Below are 24,261 nucleotides of genomic sequence, written 5' to 3' on the forward strand. Positions count from 1 at the left end.
CACACTTATCCACGATAAGGACACCACTCTTCAAGTCAGACCAGTGCAACCAGGTGGTCGGTTGGATTGCAGCAGATAATGCTTCCAGTCGGTGAAGCACCACCCTGTCTTCCACCAAGTCCAGTCTCAGTAGCCAAGAGTCTGGTCAACACAATCCCTCACCCTGATTCTCCTTCCACCCACCATGGAGAGTCTTGGCCATCTCTAATCCTTAATTTGGGCATCTCGCCAAGCCCGCTTGAAGAGGGACATGAGGAGATCTTGTGCCTTGATTCCCAAACTCTGGAGCATCCACAGTCAGAAGATGATGATGGGGGGAACGGCAATTAGTGTTTCACAAGGTGGATAATGATGAGACACAGTTGCCAATAAGTCAACCGCAATTAGTGTCTCAAGAGGTTCATGATGAGGATGAGACAGTTGTCAATAACTGAGGTTGTTGTTAGGTCAACAAGTCAGGAGGATGGCCAGAGTGAGGAAGTAGAAGAGGAGGTGCTGAGTGATGAAGTTACTGACCCAACCTGGTAAGGTGGCAAGCTGAGCAAGGACAGCAGTACAGAGCGAGAGGGATCTGCAGCACCGCAACAGGCTGGAAGAGGCAGTGGGGTGGCAAAAGGGAGAAGGTGGGCCACACCAAACAGGCCCACAACTGTTCCCCAGAGCACCCCCTTGTGGCAATCTCCCTTGCCAAGGGCTAGGTGTTCCACAGTCTGGCGCTTTTTGAGGAAAGTGCGGCCGATAAAAGAATTGTCATCTGCCACCATCAGCTAGCACATCCACTTCTGTGTCCCAGCACAGCGTACAGATGTCTATACCCCAGGCCTTTGAACTAAAGCGCAAATACCCAGCCACCCACCCACAGACCATAGCACTAAATGCGCACCTTTCCAAATTGCTGGCCCTGGTGGCGGTGGCTGTCTCACAGTACTCTGTCCCCAGCCGCCAATATTTTTCACGGTGTGCAGTCCCAGCCTTACACCAGCATGTGCCCTGACCAACACAGTTATAGGGAAGGTCCACTTAACCACTGACACATGGAAAAGTGCTTTTGGCCAGGGACGCTACATTTCCCTGACAGCACACTTGGTGAACGTTGTGGAGGCTGGGAGCGAGTCATACCCTGGGATGGCACAGGTGCTACCGACACTAAGGATTGTGGGCCCTATTTCCATCAGGGTTTCCGACGCCACCTACGTTAGTGGCTGCAACCTACCCTTTTCCTCCTCCACTTCCACCTGTGAATTACCATATTGCAGAACCAGTCAGCCATCAATCAGTAGCTGGAAGCAGTGTAGAACTGCAGTGGGGAAGCGGCAACAGGCCGTGCTGAAGCGGATATGCTTAGGGGACAAACAGCACACTGCCGCAGAGCTGTGGCAGGGCAGAAGGGACCAGACTGAGCTGTGGCTCTCGCCACTTAACCTACAACCAGACATGGTTGTGTCTGATAATGGCCGTAACTTGGCAAGCTCACACACATACCATGCCTAGCCCTCGAGTTCAACCTAGTGGTTCAGCGGTTTCTCAGAACCTACCCCAAATTGCCTGAGCTACTGGTGAAGGTGAGCCGCGTGTGTACCCATTTCCGCAAGTCATTGACAGCTTCCGCCGGTCTGGCAAAGCTGCAGCAGCGCTTGCAATTGCCAGCTCACCGACTGTTGTGCGACGTGAGCCCGCGCTGGAACTCCACGTTCCACATGTTGGCCAGGCTTTGTGAGCAGCAGAGGCATCAGAGTAGTGGAATACCAGCTGCAACATGGTCGTCACCTTTCCAGTAAGCTTCCGGTCTTCACAAGCAACGAGTGGGCATTGATGTGAGGTTTTACGCAAATTTAAGGAATCAACACAGATGGTGAGCGTCGATAACGCTATTATAAGCGTATCCATCCCACTTCTGTGTCTACTTAAATGCTTGCTGCTCACAATTAAGGTGGACGCTTTGCATGTGGAAGAGGTGGAAATGGGGGAAGAAAGTAGCAAGACCACCCTCAATTCCTCTTCTCAGCGCAAATCGGATGATGATGAGGAACAGGAGACGGTTGTCTCCGCTACAGAGAGTAGTACCCATGGAAGTTTTATTCCATTTGTCCAGCATGGATGGGTAGAAGAGGAGGGAGAGGATGAAGAGATTGAGAGTCATCCTCCTGATGAGGACAGCGAAGTCTTGTCTGTTGGAACTCTGGCACACATGGCTGACTTTATGGTAGGCTGCCTTTCCCGTGACCCTCGCGTTGTTTGCATTTTGGCCACCACCGATTAGTGGTTGTTCACCCTTCTCGACCCCCGCTACAAAGAGAACTTCTCATCTCTCATTCCTGTTGTGGAGAAGACGAGCAAAATGGTGCAATACCAGAAGGTCCTTGTGGAAAAATTGCTCCAAAAATTTCCAGCTGACAACGCTGGCTGCAGAGTACATAGTTCCCTGGCCAACAGAGGAGGGGAGATTAGGGGAACACACAGCAGTTCCAACAGTGGCAGAACAACACTCTCCAAGGCCTGGGACAGTTTTATGACACCCCGGCAGCACACTTAACCTGATGCGCGGCCTAGTGTCACAAGGAAGGAAAAATTTGAGAAGATGGTGAAGGAATACGTAGCAGACCGTGTCAGCCTCCTTAGTGATCCCTGTGTGCCTTACAACTATTGGGTGTCTAAGCTGGACATGTGACACGAACTGGCGCTCTACGCCTTGAAGGTGCTGGCCTGCCCCGCCACAAGGGTTTTGTCAGAGCGTGTATTTAGTGCTGCTGGGAGCATAACAACTGATAAGCACATCGGCCTGTCAACTGAAAATGCTGACAAGGCCTGGATTGCCCTGACTTCTCTACTCCACCAGAGAAAAGCAGCTGAACCTAAAGGCACTCTAAATGTGGCTTTTATGGTGTATTGAATACACTGTATTGCCATGCACCCCTTCCACCACTAAAAAGGGCAAATGGTTCAATCTCCCTTTTCTCATCCTCCACCTCCATCATGTACACATGCTTATTGTTCCTTATGTTTTAGAGGGTCAGCTTAGCAGCGGGCCCTCACCTATAATATTTTATAGGGTCACCAGCAGGCCCTCACCCATAATGTTTTTGAGGGTCACCAGCAGGCCCTCAACCAACATTTTTTAGATAGTCAGCTCGGCAGCAGGCCCTCGCCCCTAATGTTTTAGAGGGTCACCAGCAGGCCATCAATCATAATTTTTCAAGGGTGTGTATGATGCCCTCCTTTTTGTGTAATAAAGGGTGTATTGGAGTGCCGGTTCCTTGAAATTTTTGGCAGCCCTTTCCCATAGTGCATAGGCTTTATGAGCATCGGAGTCCCACTACCTAAACAATTGTACCACAATGTGAATGAGGCCTTTCTTTATGTGATATACAGGTTGTATCGGAGTGCCTCTTCCTTGTAATTTTTGGCAGCACTTGCACTTTATATACAAGTAAATATACAGTAAATATACAGCTAAAGTCCAAAAAGGGGGTACTGAGCTGTTTAAGACCAAAACGACTTGTAAAAACCACCAATGGGCTATTAGCTATCTACCAAATAAATATTTCATCCATTGCCTATCAACTATTCAATATACTATCCACTAACTATAAAATGGAAATATCAAAGGCTGGCAACAGCCAGTGGTTAATAGCCTCTCATGGTCAAATATTATAATGTCACTGTAGCTGTAAATGAGAGGAAGAAGCATATAAGATTGATAAGTACAGGTCAAATTAAAGCCTTGAATCCACGAAAACTCCACCTGAGAAATCGGTGAAACAAAATTGAATTTTAATTCCCGGTGCATTATCCTATTGAATACACTTTGAACAGTTGGGAGTCTGAACAGTATTCTACTATTCAGACTCTACTTTCTACAGTTTAGAGAGATGAGTGAGAAAGTTAAAGGTGGTCCCAAAGCATCTGTGAGAGGAAGATTAATTATTCTAATCCATCTTAATATCCTTTATTCCTGCATAGCCAGTCAAAGCAATGTGCCTAGCAGGTACTGCCGTAGACGCATCCAAAAGCCACTGACTGATTTCTCCTGCTCCAACAGAATTCCAGAAAAGCTCCGGTTGATACGGCTTTAGCCATTAACTGAAGTGGGACAGAAATTGCTCTGTCGAGGCCAGCTTCATTAGTCACAAAGAAACACAGATTGAGGCTTCTAATCTCAAGTTCAAATGAGTCCTCTGTCACCAGGAAGGGAATTGTTTCATTTGCATAGTGGAAGACAGCGTTTGATTCGTAATTTAAAAAGAGGTTTATTTTTCTTATCTGGACCAAGGAACTCATCTGAGAGCAGCACAAATGACACCGGTCAGAAATTAAGGTCAGGACACAGTATAATACACAGCAGCTGGTTACAGGGGTGATACATAATAAGGAAAATTAGAAATGCCAGTGCAGTAAAAACAGTTTTTTTCCCTTAAATGACAAATAATGATTCTATTCAAAGCGTAGAAGTAAAAGAGAGAAAGCGAGACGTGGTCTGTCCCTGTTAAAACGTAGGCCAATAAGACAGTGATTACTTTTATTGACGCTGTTTATCACGGTGCTTCATCGCATGCATATATACCACGGCTAACGGATTTTGATGCATGCAGCGCTGTCGTTCAGGTAACTGCAAAGTATTCATGAAGTTCCTCCAGCTCTGGGCTGAGGATACGCAGGCTGGCTGCTAAGCATCAAAGACAGACGCGCAGTGTGAAGGAAGGGAGCCACAAGACGTAGGGAGTTAATTGAAAATAATACCTTTAAGTAGACTCTGCAAGTCTTCTCTCGCTTTTGCAGCTTTTTGCAGAAAGAGAACCAGAATATTAGATTGAATAGACACTTTTCAGTAGCGTAAAACCATCAATTAAACAGATATGGTACTTGTAGAAGACAGCCATATTGAGCATATATACTCAAATCAAAATGTCTTCAGTAGTAGTCCATGACAATATGGAACCAAACTTTCTCAGTAATTGCACAGACCCAGCATGTTGCATTGAAATGAATACCGAACTGGGAACAACCTACAGGCCAAGATCTGGGTTTGACTCCGACAAGCAATGTGTACAGAGCACGTACTATAAGTTACACAAGTACTCAGAAAGAAAAGGTCCTTGAAGCTCAACAGGAACCATTTAAGTTGACATTGAGAACCAAGATCCAAAATTACCACAATAAGACCTTTCACTGATAGAAAAAGGAGATCACAAAAGTGCTGCCTTACCTTGTTATAACTTCGCCCAACGGAGTCCTTCTCACTAGGTTTCAGCTCCTGTAATTGAGCATCCAAGATGTCCACCAGCTGTTCCATGAGTCTAATCGTTGAGCTGATGTCACCGGCAAACACTGGTTCTTTGGTGTACTTTGCCAGATCGTTAGCAAGGTTAGCAGCGTTCTCTCCACTCCTAATCTGTAACATGAAACCACCAAAAATATGTAAATACATAAAAGAAGTCAAATACGTAAGGAGCACTTATACAGTCCAAACGAGGTTAAGTAATATGTTGGAAGCTTATTTAACCAACCTTTTGAGCCAGCTGGTTGACCCAATGTGAGGTGCAATTGCTAAGATCTGGTCCCCTGTCGTTCCAGGTTCCAGTTGTGATCAAACAGAGGTACGAAGCCGTTCCTTTAGAAGGAAAATTTAAACTCATGATTAAGGTACAAATGATCAGTCACAACAGTTCTTTTGCAATGAATGTTAGGAAGTTATAATAGCATGCTACATTTTATAGACAGCTTCCAGCAATAATGAGATCCTGTGACGGTGGACTATTAGAACTTCAGGATGTCTAGTATTGACACTCATTTAAGTAAAGGGATACCAGACAGCCTATGAACAAAAGTGGTGCTGTTTTTGAATAAAGGAGCCTTTTTTTTTTTTATAAAAAAAAAATCCAACACTTTGAGTACCTTCAAGACACTAATAGGACATTCTAACACTCTTCACCCTCTTATACGAGTTCTGTATGAAACATGATATGTAATTGAATAGTATATTTTTTTTTAGATCCCAATTGTATACTGCACTGCAAAAGTGAGAATATTAAATACAACAAAAATATTAATGTACCTCGGGTTCCTTTGGGGCAGGGTCGTTCCACAAGCATCCCTCTTTGTGTCTGTGGCCAACTGATCCCCTTCAATTCCTTGGCTAGACAGAACTTCTCCGGCAGAGGGAAGGCGCTGGTTGGCGGAGGATTCTTTGTGGTAGAAAGGACCGCTGGAGGCTTGAGTCCTTTACTTCCTTCCTTTGTACCTGCAGCTGATGTAGTGCTAATTAGAGCTTTCTGTGAAGTCGTGGTAGTGGTTGATACGGTTGTCTCGAGTAGCTGAACTGGTGGTGTTTCTGCCACTATGGTTGTAGGCACTGTTAAGAGAAAATTGGAAAATGCAATTAAAGATAGACACAAAATCTTGTTTAAAAATAGCCTTGAGCTTTATGGGGATTTTTTTTTTTATATTGTATGTAGCTTGGAAAATATGTCAGACAAAGCACGATGAGTTGTAGAGAGCACAAAAAAGGCACCCGAGAAATCAAACAGTGTGATCGGAAGAGATTTACACAAACACAATAGACAGACCACTACATGTTCTTCATACATTCAATGTGCCAAAACATTCCTATACAAATATAAAGTGGGAACAGGGGGCAATATCCATATACTCCGCTTTAAAAAAAAATAAAAATAAAAATATGATTCCTATTCATATATGGATCATGTTCAACACTTTCGAACATATAATTCAGTACCAGCATTTACTGCCCTAAGAGAGGCATAATGAATGTTCTCAACATTGCCCTCTGCTGGTGAGAAACTGTAATGCAGCTGCAACAGAAATCTCAGGTCGCCTAATTCTCCAAAGCAAAGAGACAGCACAGTTTGCGTGAATCAAAACAGTTATTGGTAAGCAACCATATGAAGCTAACTGTAGATTTCTGGATAGATGTTGACAGGGAGTACATAAGAACTTGTAGAACATCCCATCAGCCTATATTTTCTTCTACGATATATAAAAAATGTGATCAAAACCATCTTTTTTGATGTACTGATAATCCAGAAGAGTACATCAAGTACCATTAAAAAAGGAAAAATAACGAACATGAAACACATATAATGAGGGAAAAAACATTGGTAATGTGAATAGTTCCCATGTTAGAACAGGAGCTATGTGAAAGTTCTATCTTATTTAATAGCTCTGACTGTTACAAATTACAATTGGGGTGCTGCTGCCCCCGAGTCCTTGTTACAGATTTTGCCGAGCCAGAGCTTTACGTTATACCTAGGATTGGGGTTTCTTCGATCGTGATGTCAGCTGCCATGTAATTGCTTCTTGGAATATTTTTTTATGAAGGAACATGTCATTCTTCTCAACCCCTTTGATTACCTCTCAAAGGCTTTTTTGTAGAGCGTTTCACATTCCGATCTGATGAAAACCCTACCGCGCTCTGATGAGCTCTCATAAAGGTTGAACAACCCTGTCTGTAGGTTCTGTCTCGAGAGTGATTGTCTATCTCACAGAGGGCATTGTTTAGGACAGGCGTCACTCTGCAAGTTAAGATTGCCACAATTTAGCAACTTGCAAGAATTTTTTTTCCCTATTTTGGACCATATCTAAAAATTGGCATTTTACATGGACAGTATAGCTACATCTGACCAACCTTATTTCCATCAGCTGTGTAGTGGAATACAATGTATTTTCCCAGTGAACCGTCATTTCAGACTGATGAGCGGCAATAGGATTATGGACATGAAGTCAAGAAAAATCCCCACTCTGTGATCACTAGGTTATCGCACATATCTCCGGTTCTCATATATGTGTGAATGATATTAGCAGGTCCTTTCATAAGCCGCATTTTTATAAGCTTTCTACTTTAGGATTAGTGCTCCTTTAAGCTTCTTTACCAGGAACCAGGCCGGGACTATAGGTCAGCATTAAGAGAACTATGATTTAGGCAACAGTTGATGACAAGACTATATATACCTGATTATAGGGTCCGCTAAGTACAAGTGACAGTTAAAACAGCTTGACATCTGCATTGTGCGCACAATAAGACACATGCACATATCCTGAAAGGCGATTTACAAAAATGAGATGTTTGAGACAATGCCGTGCATGAAAAATAATTCCTGGCCCATCTTCCCACCCAGCACTGATTTTTGCTTGAGAGATTTTGGCATGCCTGATTAGAGCTGAACAGAGGCGAGCGTTACATGCATGTCTTCCTTTAGAGATAGAACGTTTCATGAAACTGACATGGTTGCTTTAGATAAAACCAATAGAAAAGAGTGAAGTCGAAGGACAGTACACGCCACAGAATGAGAAGTGACAATATTGAAGGATGAAAATTCTAGAACGCTGCAATTCCGAGTTCTCTGTGCGGCTCCGCCGCGATGAGGTCAGGACGCAGAAAGAAAATTAATTGATAGAAGCTCTGTGTATAGGACTTTCTCCTTGATTTAGCTTGTGGAATTTCAAAGCTCGCCTTCTACCATTCCCAAGGCTTTTTTTCCCCCCCGCTTTGAGGGGCAGCCTACAATGTGAAGCTTGGTTCACACTGATGGCTATGACAGGAGAATGATTAAATGGGGTCACGTTGTCATTGCATCACTTAGGCCTACTGTCTTTTTCCTGTTGCTTTGAGAAGCACCGACATATTAATGACTTTTTTTTTCTAATCTATATTATTTTCACCAAGTATATAAATGAGTGATTTATTTTAAATTTTTTTAAAGCAGCATAAAAATAGTTCATAAAGGTGTTTTTAACATAAAAGTAAAAAAAAATATAGTTTTTTGCATATGGGACCTTTTAAAATAAAAGCTCAAAAACTTACAATCTTGATTTGAATTAAAAAAAATATATATATTCTAACAACCTAACTAAAAAAAGAAAAAAAAGAAAAACACAACCACCATCATTTCCAGATTGTTATTCAAGCATAAAACCACTGTGGTATATTTTAGACCAATATAGTAATTAAGTTACACCAAACACATAGATTATACCCAAGCTCTGACCTAACAGATAAATCACTTTTAGAAGGAAAAAAAAAAAGACTATTTTTCAAGGCCTCAGTAAGTGACTCGTAAAATCTTTAAAAAAGATACAGTTCAAAAACTTCTGTAACCTTTAGGGCAGAGAACGATTATTTTCACCCTCCACGTTTATCGCGGTTCATCAAAATTTGTCAAATTATCAGTAATCATGATTTCATTTCGCTGTAATTTTTTTTTATTATTCGCTTTTTTATTCAAAGCATGGGAGAGTAACGATCAAATATGGCAAACTGCTATTAGTGCCATCATTAGGTATATATCCCTCAGCACGCTGAACTGATTAGCGCATATTTAATCACTCAGATGAGTATTAAAATTAGCACCGTTACATTAGCCTGGATTCCAGGTAATTCTTTGAAACATGTAGGTTATTTTTATCCCTCGAGATCGGCATTGATAACAGGACTTTTGACAGCTTCCTCTGGTCGTATAATTAGGTAGCAAACTAGCAATCAAACTAATATGGCACGTTCTGGCCTGCACCTTTCTACGTGATTGAAGAAAAAATAAAAAATAAAAAAAGATATTTATCAGATTATAGTGCATCATGATATTGGCTAGTCTGTGAGAGATGTCAACAAATTATTGCACACCGGGAGACATTCATATACGCTAATAAGTAATTATCACAATGGGGGAGATTAATACCGGTGCACCGTACGAGCGGTACATCTACCACTGCTGATGTCATTGGCTAAAAATGCCAGGATGAGGTTGGTACTATTTTTTTTAAGTTGAGGAAAATGTTGATAAATGAGTAATGATCGAGGCAGCGATTGAGGCAACTCTGAAGCCCAGCCCACTTTTCCCATCATATTTGCTTGCCAGAAAAAAAGCGGCAGAGAAGTTTTAGGAGTGCATTAATTAAACTGTCAAATTTTTTAATATATTTACGCCAAACTGTCATTAATATGAGTAAAAAAAATGTACTGTACGGCCATATTTGTAGCACAGCATTAAAAGGGTTTTCAAGGACTTTCATACTGATGACTTTACCTCTGCATAGCTCTTCAGTATCTGATAGGTGGGGGTCCGACACCTGGGACCCCCTGCTGATCAGCTATTTGAGAAGGTTCCTGTGAGCAGAGTGGCCTTCTCTGTGCTCACCAAGCACAGCGCCGTACATAGCAGGTGTGCATGGGGCCGAGCTGTGCCTGGGCCGCGTGACCGATGAACTTGATGTCACTAGTCTAGGTAAAGCGGAGAGAAGGCTGAGGCGCTAGTGCAAGCGCCGCTGCTTTCTCAAACAGATCGGCGGGGGTCCTGGGTGGTGGACCCCACTGATCAGATACTGATAACCTATCCTTAGTCTTTCAGCACTGGAATCCTGGTTTAGAAGGTGACGAAGGGAAAAATATACATAGAGTTTGTATATTCTTCCTGAGTTTGTCTGGGCTGCCTCTGGAAATTCTGCCCTCTTACCACACTCTAAAAACCTACCGATACGCAAACTGGTACTCAAATTTGAGTGCATGTGAGGGTACGTTCACACTTGCGGCAGAGGATTCCAGCAATCTGGACGCAAACTGATGGCATTTATCAGACGGATCTGGATGCGGATCTGTCTGAAAAATGCATTGAAATACCGGATCCATCTCTTCTGTGTAATCCGGAAAAAAGGATCCGGTATTAATTTCTTTTGCACTTTTAAAGGTGTGCGCATGCACAGATCGGAAAGTCGGATCCGGCACGTGTTTAGGATTTTTGGCTGGAGAGAAAACTGCAGCATGCTGCAGTATTTTCTCCGGCCAAAAAACATAAGAGGGACTGAACTGATGCATAATCAACGGATTGTTCTCCATTCAGAATGCATTAGGAAAAAACTGATCAGTTTTTTTCCGGTATTGAGCTCCTGTGATGAAACTCAACACCGGAAAACAAAAACGCTGGTGTGAAAGTAGCCTGAGACAGGCAAATTGGATTATAGCCCTCATTCAGGATATGGAAGTAATTTACAATCTCTGTACAGTGCTGAGGAATATGTTGATGCCATAAAAGCAAAGGAATACATTTGCGCATAAAACTAACTTTTTGTAGCAGGAACCAATCATTTACATAGGATTACAAATAAAAAAAACTCAAATGGATGTGAAGATGAGAAAATACTTGGAGGAAAAAGTAGGTAATGAATCTGAGAAGTGTAACAAATGAAAATGTTCAGGGAAAAAAAGCCATGTTTTTTTAAAGAGCTTGTTAATATTGGTACATAAAAGACATTTAAATGGCGCCAGCTCTTGTTAATGCATGCTTGGGAATTCACAGACCACTAAACTTCCAAAAGTAACAAAAAAATAAAAATAAGTAGATGGAATACAAGGGAATTTGAGGACAAAGCCGAGGTACAGAAAAAAAAACAATGTTCCTAAGGACAGAACTGAAGAACACACAGAAGGAAGCTCATATCACTCATGCAGCCCACATCCGCTCTATCGTAGCCACCAGAACTGGCAAAACTCGCATCCTGATCTATCTTCCATATGTTGCTTGGATGATTCCCGAGCACTTTGGCTCAAGTTTGTGATGTCATTTTCTAGAACTGAACATCCAAATTTCTTCTCCGGCTGAAAACATCATCACTTGTGTGTGACCCCGGCTTTCGAAAGGTGCAATGGGAAAACTCAACTCAAAATTGCTTTAAAATAAATATTAAATGTGCACAAATGACTAGACTTAAGTGACACCCTTTAGAACATTGGAGTGGATGGTGGAGTGGACATCCCTGTGAGGTTACACATAACTACATTATTCAGATGGGCCACACTAAGGAAGGATAGTGATTTTTGTTAAAGTGAATCAATTTCCTTCAAAGAAAAAAGCTAAGTGAAATAATAAAACAGTAAAGACCTCAACAAATCAAGGGATGCTGAGAAAATTCAGGTGAGGGCAGAGTTTACAAAGTCATGGTCAACAAAAAGTAGAAGGTTCAGAAGGATGATACTTAGAGATGAAAAGAATCTGCAGCAGAAGGGAGCCCCGCCAAGTCAAAGGGCAAAAGAATAAATGCCATAATAACTAGAACTCTCTAGCTGGAATGGATCATTGTCGAATGAGGGTTTATTCCAAGTTCTATAACACCACCCACAGTTGTATGTTATGTCTATGACCAGTGTTGACGTGTCAAAGCTTTAGAACCACCATCCCAGAGAGTAGGCACAATCTTACCACTGACCATCACCAGTTAGAATTTAGCATCCTAATGTTCTGGAGACCAACATGTTGAACGCTCTCCCTGAGGCACCTATCTTTTCTCATCCTGAAGAACCAGAGAGGGCCAACTAATCAACAGAGAATGGGGAAACTACAGGACCAAAGCGTTCAAATCCATTATTATCAAACCAAACCTAGCTATCGAGATTAACAAAATATTTAAAAAATAAAGTCAATTACTAAGCATACCAATAAAGCTAAAAGGTTCTATAAATGCACCACAGAATATTACTTCAATGGAAGAGACCTCTTACAGACATTGCAAATTTTGGGCTTTCTTTTGGTAAAACAGCGTCTCACCTGTAAGGCTCGACTCTTAAAGACCATTTCCAATTATAGGAATTCATTTTTCTTGATGCCAAACGTCACGACAAATCGGACCAAGTCCACAATGAAATTTACAAGGGCAGATAAGAAAATTGGATTTTCTACCCTGAACAACGTACACACTAATCTATGACTTTTTCCACACGCAAAAAAGAGACATGACAAGACATCATGGCAACAAAAAAATTCCACCATGGATATGCTGTACAAACCCAATCAATGAATGAAAACGGGTATTACTAAATAATTAACAATGCAACATTTTCCAAAACAGAAAAGCCTAGCAGCAGAATTCAGCTACCTGGATTAAAAAAAATAAAAAAAATAATTAAAAATATATAAAAAAAACTTTTAATTAAGCTGCAGAATTTTCTTGGTTACACAGTATACAGACTGCGTTGTGAATACAGAGACTGAGCAAAGGAACGTAAATTATAGTGAGATTACAGCTCAGTGCATCCACTGTATAATTGGTGAGTGGGGAGTGAGACTCTACATAGATAGCAGAATAGGGCAGAGGTGATGGCAAATCATTGACACTTCAACAGCTTTTGGTTGAAACATTTTCAGACTGGAAATCTATGAGTAAAAACATCTGGTTCTACTGTAAAAAAAGCAAAAAAAAAATAGGAGAAATATAATTAGGCAGTATGGTGCTCATTTTAGACATGCGATGAATGCCCTATATCTTCTATACACCTCATTAAAGGGACAAATAATACAACGTGTAAATTATTCCAATAACAGATAGGATGTAACCACTGTACCATGTGGTATAAAGAATATACACCTTGGAGAAGACAATATACGGTTCTAACAATAGTCACAGGCTGTCAAATAAAATCATTACAGTTATTACACGTCGTCTGTCAGAAGGTGTAACCTAAGATCAAGGGCATATTTCTTTTCTTCAGATACAAGGAGTGACTTGCACACATTGTCAAGTCTTCACATCTTTTACACAGCATCAAGCCAAGCATCTCTTGTGTTGAGCTCACACGTGAAAGTGTCATGAGTCACGCATGATTTCATGATCCTGAAAGCCTCATCGGTTCACTTGCAAAACAAAAATGTAACACATGAAAATGCTTAAGTCTGTAACCCTATAATACCTTATGGAATTTTTTGTCCATATTTTTTTAAACCCTGTCTAAACGAATTCACGCCTTTTATTTTCAGGTTCCGAAAAAAAAAATCAAAAAAAAAAAATCACAGCAATAAAAGAAGGTCAATACTAGAAAGGAACTAGTTTTGAAGTAAATTCTAAAGACTGAATAAAATGAAAATAAGGATCACCTAATTTATTAATTTTCATATTTTTTTTTACTTTATCCTATATACCTTTTAAAGCATAGATTAGTTAAATGATTCCCTTCTTAAAGGTTAACTGAGCATGAACATTTTTTCCTCGATTAACACATTTACCTAGCTCTACATCAGTAGCTAGAAAGTAAAATTAAAATAAAACTAAAATAAATATTGAATTTAGGTTATTGTTAATGTGTACCTTTAAAATGAGTTGGACCAGGCATCCTCAAACTCCAGCGCTCCAGCTGTTGCAAAATTACAACTCCCAGCATGCCCGAACAGCCTACAGGTATCAGCCTACAGCAGGGCATTGTGGGAGTTGTAGTTTTACGACAGCTCGAGGGCCGCAGTTTGAGGATGCCCGAGTTGGACGATCTGTAAAAATCTTTTGCAATAGTCCCTAATCTATTGCTAATATGATATACATCTCTATGGTACATCATAACTTACCTCTATTGCACAGCAGAAGGTCTCCATCTCTTCACTTACAATCCTCTAGCGCTGTGTCCATCGGAAAATAGCAGCAGTGGCGTGAGTCACCAAAGTCACCACAAAGAGGTGACCAACTGTAGGTGCATCACATTGTTACCATCACCTATGGACACAGCGCCGGAGGATCATAGCCGTTTATACAGGCCACAAATAGGCCACAAATAGGGACCACTATGTGGCAGGAGTAAGTTGTGATGTGAAAGATGCATGCATCATCAACAATAGATAATGGGTTAATGCAGCATTTTAGTGATATTTTTCTGAACCTTTGCAATTTTTGCAGCGTTTTTCTGTTAAAAAATAGTGTTGGGCGCCAATTTTAATCGCAAGTATCACCACTTCGAAAATGTAGAATATAGTGCTATATATTCGTATTCGTGAATATTCAAGATTTTTTTTTTCAGCAGTAACCTCCCTTCTTGCTTTTGGGCCAATGAGAAGGCTGCAATATCTTTGGCTGAGCTTAGCAACATCCCTAGCAACCAATAAGAAAGCTGCCTACCCCTTACTATATAGGAACCTCCCCAGCAGCCATTTTCTGCTGTTTTATGAAGTTCTGAGAGAGCAGTGACATTGCTGTGCTCTGTGCTTTACTGTTTAATTACATTAGTTAGTTAGATTATATAATACAGATAGTTAGTGGGAGATAGTCAGTGTAGGTTATATCCTGATATAGTGTAGCTGATAGGTTCTGCTGTCCATACATACATGCTACAGACACAGTGCTGTGATGTCACAACAATACTTAGTGCACCAATCAGTAATATGTAGTCAGACTGCTAAAATGTTGCACGTATTGCGCAAAAATATGCGCATCATTAATTGCCGATTTGCGCAATTGCAAATATATTGGAGCACGCTATCTGCATATAAAGCTATTGTGATGTCCTGCCGTGCCAACCATTTTATCCAGTCTCGCTTCTAGCAGCTTGAAAAATGTAGCAACAGTGACCCACACCTGTACTGCGAGCGCAATATGCGCATATTACATTGCTGATTTTCGCAATCAAGAAAATATTTGTGAATTCTCCAATATATGATGAATATTCGCGAAATATTGTGAATTCAAATATTGCCCCTGCCGCTCATCACTATTAAAAACATCTCCTCTAGATATTAGCAGGAGGCCGATGGGAAAACAAAATGCGGGACACAAGTTTTTGCCACTGGTGGTTTTGTTTATTAGGTGGTGTTTTTTTAATCTTTCTTGCTTCTTTTCAAAAATATAGCATGCTAGAGCTTTTGACTTTTTTAGACATTTTGACAACACCTTCTCTATAGGGGAAAAAAATGCACGAAAAATACACTAGTGTTAAGACAAAGACTCAAAAGAATTAAGGAAAAACAAAGCAAAACAAAATAAAAAGACTTGCACTTATTCTGGTGTTTTTGTTTTTTACTGGTAATTCATGGTGTTTAGGGCCTCAAGTACTTGAATATTTTCCATGATTATACATACCTTCACTGTAATTAAAACAGACCATGGCTAAAGAGGAGTGGCTTAGCATTTCAATTATAAAAACTTTCATAGAGCTGTCTATATACATATATTCAGTATATACACGCAAACTACAAAATGAAGCTGTGAACAAACTGAAGACACAGATCTTACCTTGGGCTAAGTCCTGAAGGATAAACTCTAGAGAGTATCGTAGAATAAAGTTGTTATTCCACACGTACAGCTGGTTATCCCTAGGGTTGTAATCCACAGCGGCAATGTATTGATACTGATTGGGGAATGGAATATCAACAGACTCTCCTCGGTTCAGCTTGGTGTTGAAGATGTAGTCAATTGCATTCTTCCCAGTTTCACTCTCGTTGTCTTGGTAGACTGACCTCACCACATACAGGACGCCACATATCATAAATGCATTTGAGGCAGCCCGTTTATCGTAAGAGGTTTCAAACGTTGCCTCAAACCGAAGGGTGTAAGGATTTAATTGGCTGATCACGATCATCCCATTGTTTTGCTCTGTCGCATAGATTACCCATAAGCCATTTTCATCGACCGCCAAATCGATATCAGTTTTTCCGCCCCATCTATATGGAGATGTGTCGTGGTAATTGGCATAATTTATAATTGCCTCCCCGCTCTTGATTCTAGTCCTCAAGTCAAACTTAACAATATTTCTCGTTCGTTCCTTGTTGAAAAACACAGCCCCATCATAAACCACAAATCCAGTGCCGTCCACTCGGTTCGGAAGTTTATATGTTGTAGTCTGTCTCCCATTTTGAAAATCTTGCAATGAAGCATATTCTATTAATGTATCCGTACGATACGGTGTCCAGGGCATAAAATAAATTTTATCTGCAGCTTGAAGGGGGTCTTTGCACCAGGCACCTGCCTTCTGTTCAGCTTCAAAAATATATGGTGAGTCCACAACTCCTTTCAACACCCCAGGGCAAACAAAAACTAGTAAAAAGTAGAAAGAGGATTATTTCACAAAAGAGATATCAAACATTGTTTTTATTAAGTGGCAATATGTTCATTTAAAGAAAATAATAAAAAAGAGACAAAAACAAAAGGTGATTTTTTTTCTACAAAATTTAGATGAAGAATGTGACATTCATAGTGCCAAAATAAGAAACTACTAATTTTAATACATTACATTATAGTAAAGTAAATCAGATTACCTTAAAAGTATGAATTTTCTAAGCTGAAACCGGTCAGACAATAAAAAACCACACACACTTTTTTGTTAAAAAAAAAAGATAAAAAGAGAAAAGCACGTGAATGGTTTTCCATTGGTGCTTTAAAGACATATGAACTGAGGGAAGAAACCAAAGCTAAAACACCTCAAAATAACACAACATTGATATATCAATCTGGAGAATAAAAAATATACAAAAAAAAAAAAAGTTAAAACTAAAAGACAAATTGGAGCAATGGATGAAACAAAGCCTGTAAATGTGGCATGCTTGGGGAAGGAGTATAGGAAGCCAGGCAAAAAGTACATGAGTAACTAACATAATGTAAAAAAAAATATGAAATCACTTAGGGTTCAAGAAGGAGAGCAAGAAAACATTTCCCACAAGAAATGCAGAGACTGTGTCCCACCTATGTGACATATCCAGAACACTGTTTTATTAGCAGTCAACTTGTGTATGAAGTGTAGAAATGCAATCCTGCTGAATACAGAACGTCAGTGTTTAGGGATAAGGGGGATCGAGAAGGTTAACATCCATATGGCACATAACAGGGAGCTGGGGGGGGGGGGGTTCGGGCTGTATTATTTTATTTACCTTTTTGCTCCACTTCTATTTTAAGCATTGGAAGAGAAAGTGAAAAAGGGGTGCAAGGAGAAAAAAGAGAGATTAACATGAATGGACCATGTACTCGGCAGCTCAATCAGTACACACACTAAAGTAGGGACACAGCAAGAAATCCGCTAATTTGGATAAATGAAGAGACTGGAACACCTAGTGAAAGAAAGAGCTGTTATACGATCAGTGGTGATGGGGTTGGATGTAAATTCTGACCATCTTTCAAAGAGGTGGGGGGTATGTAGAAGGAAACACATGCATCTCTAAACCACCGGGCCTTGCATGGGCAGAGGACAAAATGGCTTACTCAATGAACTTGTGAAAATAGTTTAGGTGACCTACAACCCACATCATGTAGACATATATAGTATATTACACCTTTGACTATGCCAACGAGACCAGTTGTCGATTGGTGACCATACTGGGGCAGGAAGTGCCTCAGTAATGTCACTGGTTCACAAGCCCACTGGCACCGGATACACAAAAAGGAGGAGGCAGGTTCTGTACCATAAAAGAAAATGAGTTTTTACAATAACCAAATTTTTTCTTTTGAGAATATATATATATATTATACAGTTATGGCTTACCAAAATGTAATAATTCCCAACCAGATAACAGAAATATCATGAGTGTATTTGCTCCCTTTTTTTAATCTTATTTTAATCTCAGGATGATTGGCAACCAATAAGCCAAAAACTTGACTAAATATTTGAAACCCGACTGTAAAATGTCATAAATTTATTTTCTATGAGTCCCACTTCAGAATATCATTATGTGAGTTCTCAAATTGGCATTTCCCTTATTTTCTAACAAAATTACTGTGACTCACGGATGAGTATTTACATCTCATACTGGTTAGGAACTACTACTAGAGAAAATGATAATGTTTTGAATGTACCGTATAATGCACCATAAAAATAAATATTTTATTAATTTTCACTAAAGGAAACCATTTCATTGTTTGGTCCATTTCTAATGGACATCCAGTAAATTGATTTGTAGTTCACTTGCACACTACTGGTCTTCTTAAATTCTAAGCTCTACTTTGTTCCTCGGGTTCTATCACATAACTTACACTTGGACTCTCGGAACCTTATATGCACTCTGACTTTCCTATTTATGTGTGTCCTTGGTGCGGACCAGATTCATAGGCTTCCCTAGAGAGCCCGACGTCCACTCCACACTGAAGACCATGCATGATTCATAGATTCAGGGTGCAAGTTATGTATCATAACCCAAGTAAGGGAGCCTGATAATTCAAGGAGATAATCACAGGTAATAAAGCCATTTTTATATCTATTTTCCGGATGTACATTACAAATGGACCAAATGCAAAAAAATATTGCTCCTTTATTACCTGCGTGTATTTTCTGCAAACACCACCAATTTCCATTTGAAATTGCAAAAATCAGATGTTTACATGAAACATATTTCTATCTTGTGTGTATGACACACGACTATTGTAAGGGTGAATAAGATGTAAAATAAGTTATACTACGTGAACACCATTTTTCTTTTCAGTTACAGTTTTGTCCATGTGTAAAAAAATAAAATTAAAAAAATGAAAAAAGGTTAAAAAATGATTTGTTAAAATCTGCAAGCTGCAGATTGCCGAGAATGTGCCATCTGCATTAAACTACCATGCTGGTTTGTGAACAAAAATAAGCTGTGCTGTTAATTAGCAATACTACTAGATTCCGACTAAGAAAAGAAAAACAACGCATAACTTAACGTTTCAATTGTTTTAAGTGTACTTTGTACCTATACATGCCTTTCCATTTTTCAAAATTATATTTTAAAAAATGAATAAAAATAAAATCAATAAATGGCTTCTGGCGGCTAAGACGGCCTCTTTCATATGTCCATGATGACATTTGTGACAAGATGGTCAGTGGTTTGTCTGTGAAGAATCCATGTTTGGCCTATGTGTCACCCGTATTCCATGGACACTGCTAGGCTGAAAACTAATTTGCCGAGCATCTCCTAGCAAAGAGCCAAGAAAACTACGGAACACAGATGGCATCTGTCTTGTGTCTGTGGCTTTCACAGACCCATAGACTACAGTATAATGTGCATGAGGGATCTGTAATCATGAATAAAAATGGGGGATGATTCTGTGGTGCCTCCAAGGACCCATGGAAAACTACTGCTGTGTGGATACATATATTAAAGTCAATGGGTACATCTGCTGTCTATGGAGACCATAGACCGCACACGTCCACAATTCACTGATGTGTGAAAGAGGCCTAAATCTGTACTTAAGGTGCTGCACATACATATGTCCCCTTACCTTTCCTAGGATAAGTGTCATTAGTGACAAACTTAAAAAAATACAACTAAACTTGTGTGTCCCTTTGTCATGTTTCTTTTTTCCCAAAGCTGGTCATCTCATGCCTCTCAACTAAGGATATCTCAAGTCAATAGGAAAGATAAAGAAGGGAACATCAGTATGTACAGAGTTGTTAGCAACTTTTCTTTTAAATATCGTAATTATTAAAATTTTGCCAACTAGTTTTAGGAAAAATGGAAACTATTGCTGGTCTTCCTAAAGAAATTTAAAAAATGTGCCTCATAACCCTGAACTGCTCACACAGTTGATGGAGGCTATAGTATTATACGAAGGACTTCCCTCGCTATAATTATATGCACGTGCAAAGCACCTGCACACAGTTTATGATGAGATACATGGGAAAGCGTGTTAACAGGCCATAGCATTATTTTTAATATGGTTGGAACATTTTAGCCAAAATGCACAGGGGGCAATAAAAATAAAAGGAAATGCAAAAAATGCACGTACAACTATGTAATGTGCATATGAAATGCTCTGAAAACATAAAAATAAAAAAGCTCAATGCGAAAAAGGTGAATATATTTTCCTGCCACAGTGATGTCACCATTTCCTTAATTAATAACCTACATTGTCACGAACAATAGTTCAGACTACAGCAGCGCTGTCCCCTCCACAGGTGGGCATCAAGCACGGTAGAAGCTCCAGAGATGATGCATTGCTACCATTACCTAGCATTCCAATGAACTTTTCAAAATACAGCAAAAATATTAGTCTAATATTCAACTCTGAGTAATTCAGGCTGATCAAATCTCACTTAAAAAAAAAATCTATTCTGGGTTATCTCCCACTGATTTGACTTGAGATGGGAAAAAGGAAGGAAAAGCTCGCTACCTGTCACAATATTATTTCCATGCAATAAATCCTAGATTTAGCAGGTTAAAATATTATGCTAAGGTTCTGCGCTTCGGAGCTGATTGAATGATCTTGCCCCTACACGATTTGCAGCTACAGAACTAAAGAAAAAAGACTTCTCAGCTTTCTACAGAAGAAAAGAGACGGCTTCATTCTAAAGAGGCAGCAAGGAGTTGGACAATAGCCAACAGGAGCATCTTGATTTGGGCACAATCATGGGATGTTTTCAACCCTCTTGCAATATTTAAAGTGGTTAAGCAGAATCTGTAGCTGGACAGTGGGTATAAATAGTGTCGAAGCCAAACTAACTGACTTCGGAAACATTTTGAAAGATTTGTCACAAAACCAAAATTTCCTCATGTTTCGTGGTAACAAATAAAAAAGTTTTCCTGAAAAAATACTCGCCTCATCCATTTGCTCGCGGAGAGGCCATTGCAGGCATCTTGATTTAAGAGAGCGCTGCAAAATTTGAACAATGTGATGGCGTGATGACATCATCCCATCACCGCGTAAGACTTCACACAGTGTCTTCAATCAAGATGGTTGCGACGGCCTCTCCACGAGCAAATGAATGAGGTGAGTATGTACATATTTTCGGGGGCGGCACGATAGCTGTTTCCCTTTCGTTGCGCCCGCTACATATAAAGGAATATAATTAGTGACAAAGTAATTCATCACAAATGGAATTTGTATACATTTTTTTTTTTTTTTACATACTTCCCTTAAGCTTGGCTTCTACATTTGGGAACAATGGGATGTTTTTCAACCCTCCTGCAACTTTTATCAAATATTCAGCTTTATTATAAAGTGAACAGTTTGAGTTTCAATATACTGCACATTAAAAATTTTTTTTTTTTACATACTCCTCTTACCTAGATTCAGCATATACTGAGACCTCCATGTGTCCCATCTATATGGGTGATATTAAAGTATACCCAATATACCAGATCCTTGCTTGCCGATAGATTGGGTTGCTTCTATACATAAGCCTGTCGGTGGGACCTACTAACTCCGCTTCAGAGATGCACTAATATTCCTCAACTAAAATACCCATTAGAACCCCCCAAAACTGACCCCCCCACCTCCATAGGGCCAATCAGTGGACCTGAATGTGGCTCATCACATATGCTACACCTCTCTATGACCAAATCCATACAGGTCATGTCTGGTCAAGCAGATTATTTCTAAATATTCAAAAATTCAAGTTACAAATGGCATTTTTCTTTTTTTTTTCTTTTTTAGGAAAGGGCTGTGATCAAAGGACTGCGGTACGTCACAATGTCCATATATGCCGTATACGGCCACCTCTGACATGACATTAGATAGGGTTGTGTGCAGGACACTGCATTTGATGCTAATCTTACTGCCCACAGAGATGGAGGACTCTAGGCTTTTGCAGATAAAGATCTGCTGTTTAATTAAAAACAAAAGTGTGCCATTTGCTAATCAGCCTCCCATATGACGGTTTCACTGGGGATTTAAAAGGACAGCTGGACATTGAGGCTAAAGAGATATTCATCTCGGTTCAGTATGGTAAATACCGGATCTATGCATTAATGTATGAATTAATCCCAATGGTAAATGAAGGGAGCAGTACAAAATTTTGCTAGACCGATATCTTGCACTAAATGCATATAAAATCCCTCTCCCCCTCATATCTATCCATCTGCCAAACCATCACATATCTACAGTGCCAAGGGACAAATGGGATTCGTCGTTCTGCTCCTCACAGAGAGAAGATAGCTCAGACTGACACACTGCAACACTCCTTCCGCTGTGTGAGGAGGACTGGAGATAGATCGGTGAGAAAGTCAACACCAATCTTTCTCAATATCAACTGGCCAGCCAGGAAGCCACCGATCCAGCTAAACGCCTACCTGACCAAAAAACTAATGGGAATTGTTCAAAATTACCTTTAATAAAAGTTTAAATGTCTGCAAAATAACAGGATCCTATTAAAAGCATAAAAAAATTATATCTCTTTAGTTCATTCATTTAACTTTGAGAATGAAAACTATTCCTGTGATTATTGTAATGAGCTCTTTCCATGACAGTTTGATTAATGTTCCACGATATTAACAAACCCATGTATTCAATGCGTATTAACGCGTGTATGTAGGCACGCACATCCATAATTATAAAGCGCCAGGTAAGAAAAAATATCCTGTGTTTGATCTATAAAAATGCAATCAAAGACACTTAAAGGTCGGTCTACTTGGAGAAACATTTATATCTTCCCATTGACTAGAATATCAGGGTAAACAAATGATACGAACTGTTAATCAATACAGAGAATATGCGCAACACAGAGGTGAGGAGCATCTGGTGAAAAGGCTATGACTGCACAATCGGAGAAGAAGACGCTCACATGTATCGGTAAGAAGAGAGGGATGGAGATTTTAGGAAAAATGTGTGTGTATTGAAATATATTTATACATATCTCTATGGTAACAGACTACAAAAATACCCTGTGCAGTCAGACCGTACAAATATTCTCCCTTCCAGCCTTTCTTTACTGCTCTTGGCAAGTTCACAAAAAGTAGGAGACAGATGAAAGTATGGCCGCAGCAGAATCAGACTACACAGTGTTTAGTAGCAGTCTGTTTCCATGGTGACTCAATGGTTTGAACTGGAGCTAGAACTTCCGAAAGATACGAGATTTATAATCTGCCTTTTTCTAGATTCATTGGGACAATAAAAAAAAGTGCTTGTACAGTGTAAACTTAAATCTATGGGCCTCATATACTGGAAATGTCTCATTGAAATGCGTCTCTCTTGCCAATCAGCGCCCATGATTCATTTCTTAAAGGCCATTTTTAAAATGCAAAAGCTGTTTGAGAAATGGTTTCTAGGGTCAACAAGGTCGCTTTTACTCTTTTCTTTGATAAATACATTTTGGCCTATTTGGTTAATCAAAAAGAGAGTCAGCCATTTTGTGTTGTAAAACGGTGTTTACAAAAATTCAGCTCATGAGTTGCTTTGGAACCAAAGACTCGGAGGAGATTATTTCTCTAAGTTCAAGGGACACTTAACCAGAAGTCTAGAACTTCTTTATTTGCTGTGTTTATTTGGCTGGGTAGAAGGGTGTCAGTAGTGTCCTTTAATGGGATGATTACTTCAAGTCTGACCAGCCAGGAAGCCACTGATTCTCTAGATCACCTAGTTCTAGTTCGATCCCCATTGACTGTAAGGAGGTCCGGTGGTGATCCGGCTGCTTTCTGGGATACATTCCACCCTCTGTCAGACAAAAAAACGTTGCGTGCAATGTTTTTTTGTCTGGCCGACAGCCAGCATTTGTGCTGGTTCAGACAGCCACATCTGCTTGAAGAAGATGTGATCGAGGCCTTACTCCATCTCACATATTTCCAATTCAGAGGACCTCAACAAATACACATTTTTAGCTGCTGACCTTAGGTTTAA

At 40.0% G+C, this 24,261-nt stretch overlaps 1 protein-coding gene across 8 annotated transcripts in view; it reads right to left on the reverse strand.

Annotated features, from left to right (window-relative positions):
• ADGRL2 (adhesion G protein-coupled receptor L2) overlaps nt 1-24,261 on the reverse strand; it is a 180,514-nt gene that overhangs the window by 37,838 nt on the left and 118,415 nt on the right. For 6 of the 8 annotated variants that reach the window (XM_044301908.1, XM_044301915.1, XM_044301910.1 and 3 more), the window contains exons 5-9: nt 15,988-16,788; nt 6,053-6,349; nt 5,505-5,608; nt 5,204-5,389; nt 4,738-4,776 (exon numbers count right to left, since the gene is read on the reverse strand). In XM_044301908.1, coding sequence (XP_044157843.1) covers nt 4,738-4,776; nt 5,204-5,389; nt 5,505-5,608; nt 6,053-6,349; nt 15,988-16,788 — 1,427 coding nt within the window. The remainder of the gene's footprint in view (nt 1-4,737; nt 4,777-5,203; nt 5,390-5,504; nt 5,609-6,052; nt 6,350-15,987; nt 16,789-24,261) is intronic. The other 2 variants (XM_044301911.1, XM_044301914.1) reach the window with 1 other exon arrangement.

The sequence above is a fragment of the Bufo gargarizans genome, chromosome 7 (assembly GCF_014858855.1).
Source record: "Bufo gargarizans isolate SCDJY-AF-19 chromosome 7, ASM1485885v1, whole genome shotgun sequence".
In the NCBI taxonomy this organism is placed as follows: Eukaryota; Metazoa; Chordata; class Amphibia; order Anura; family Bufonidae; genus Bufo; species Bufo gargarizans.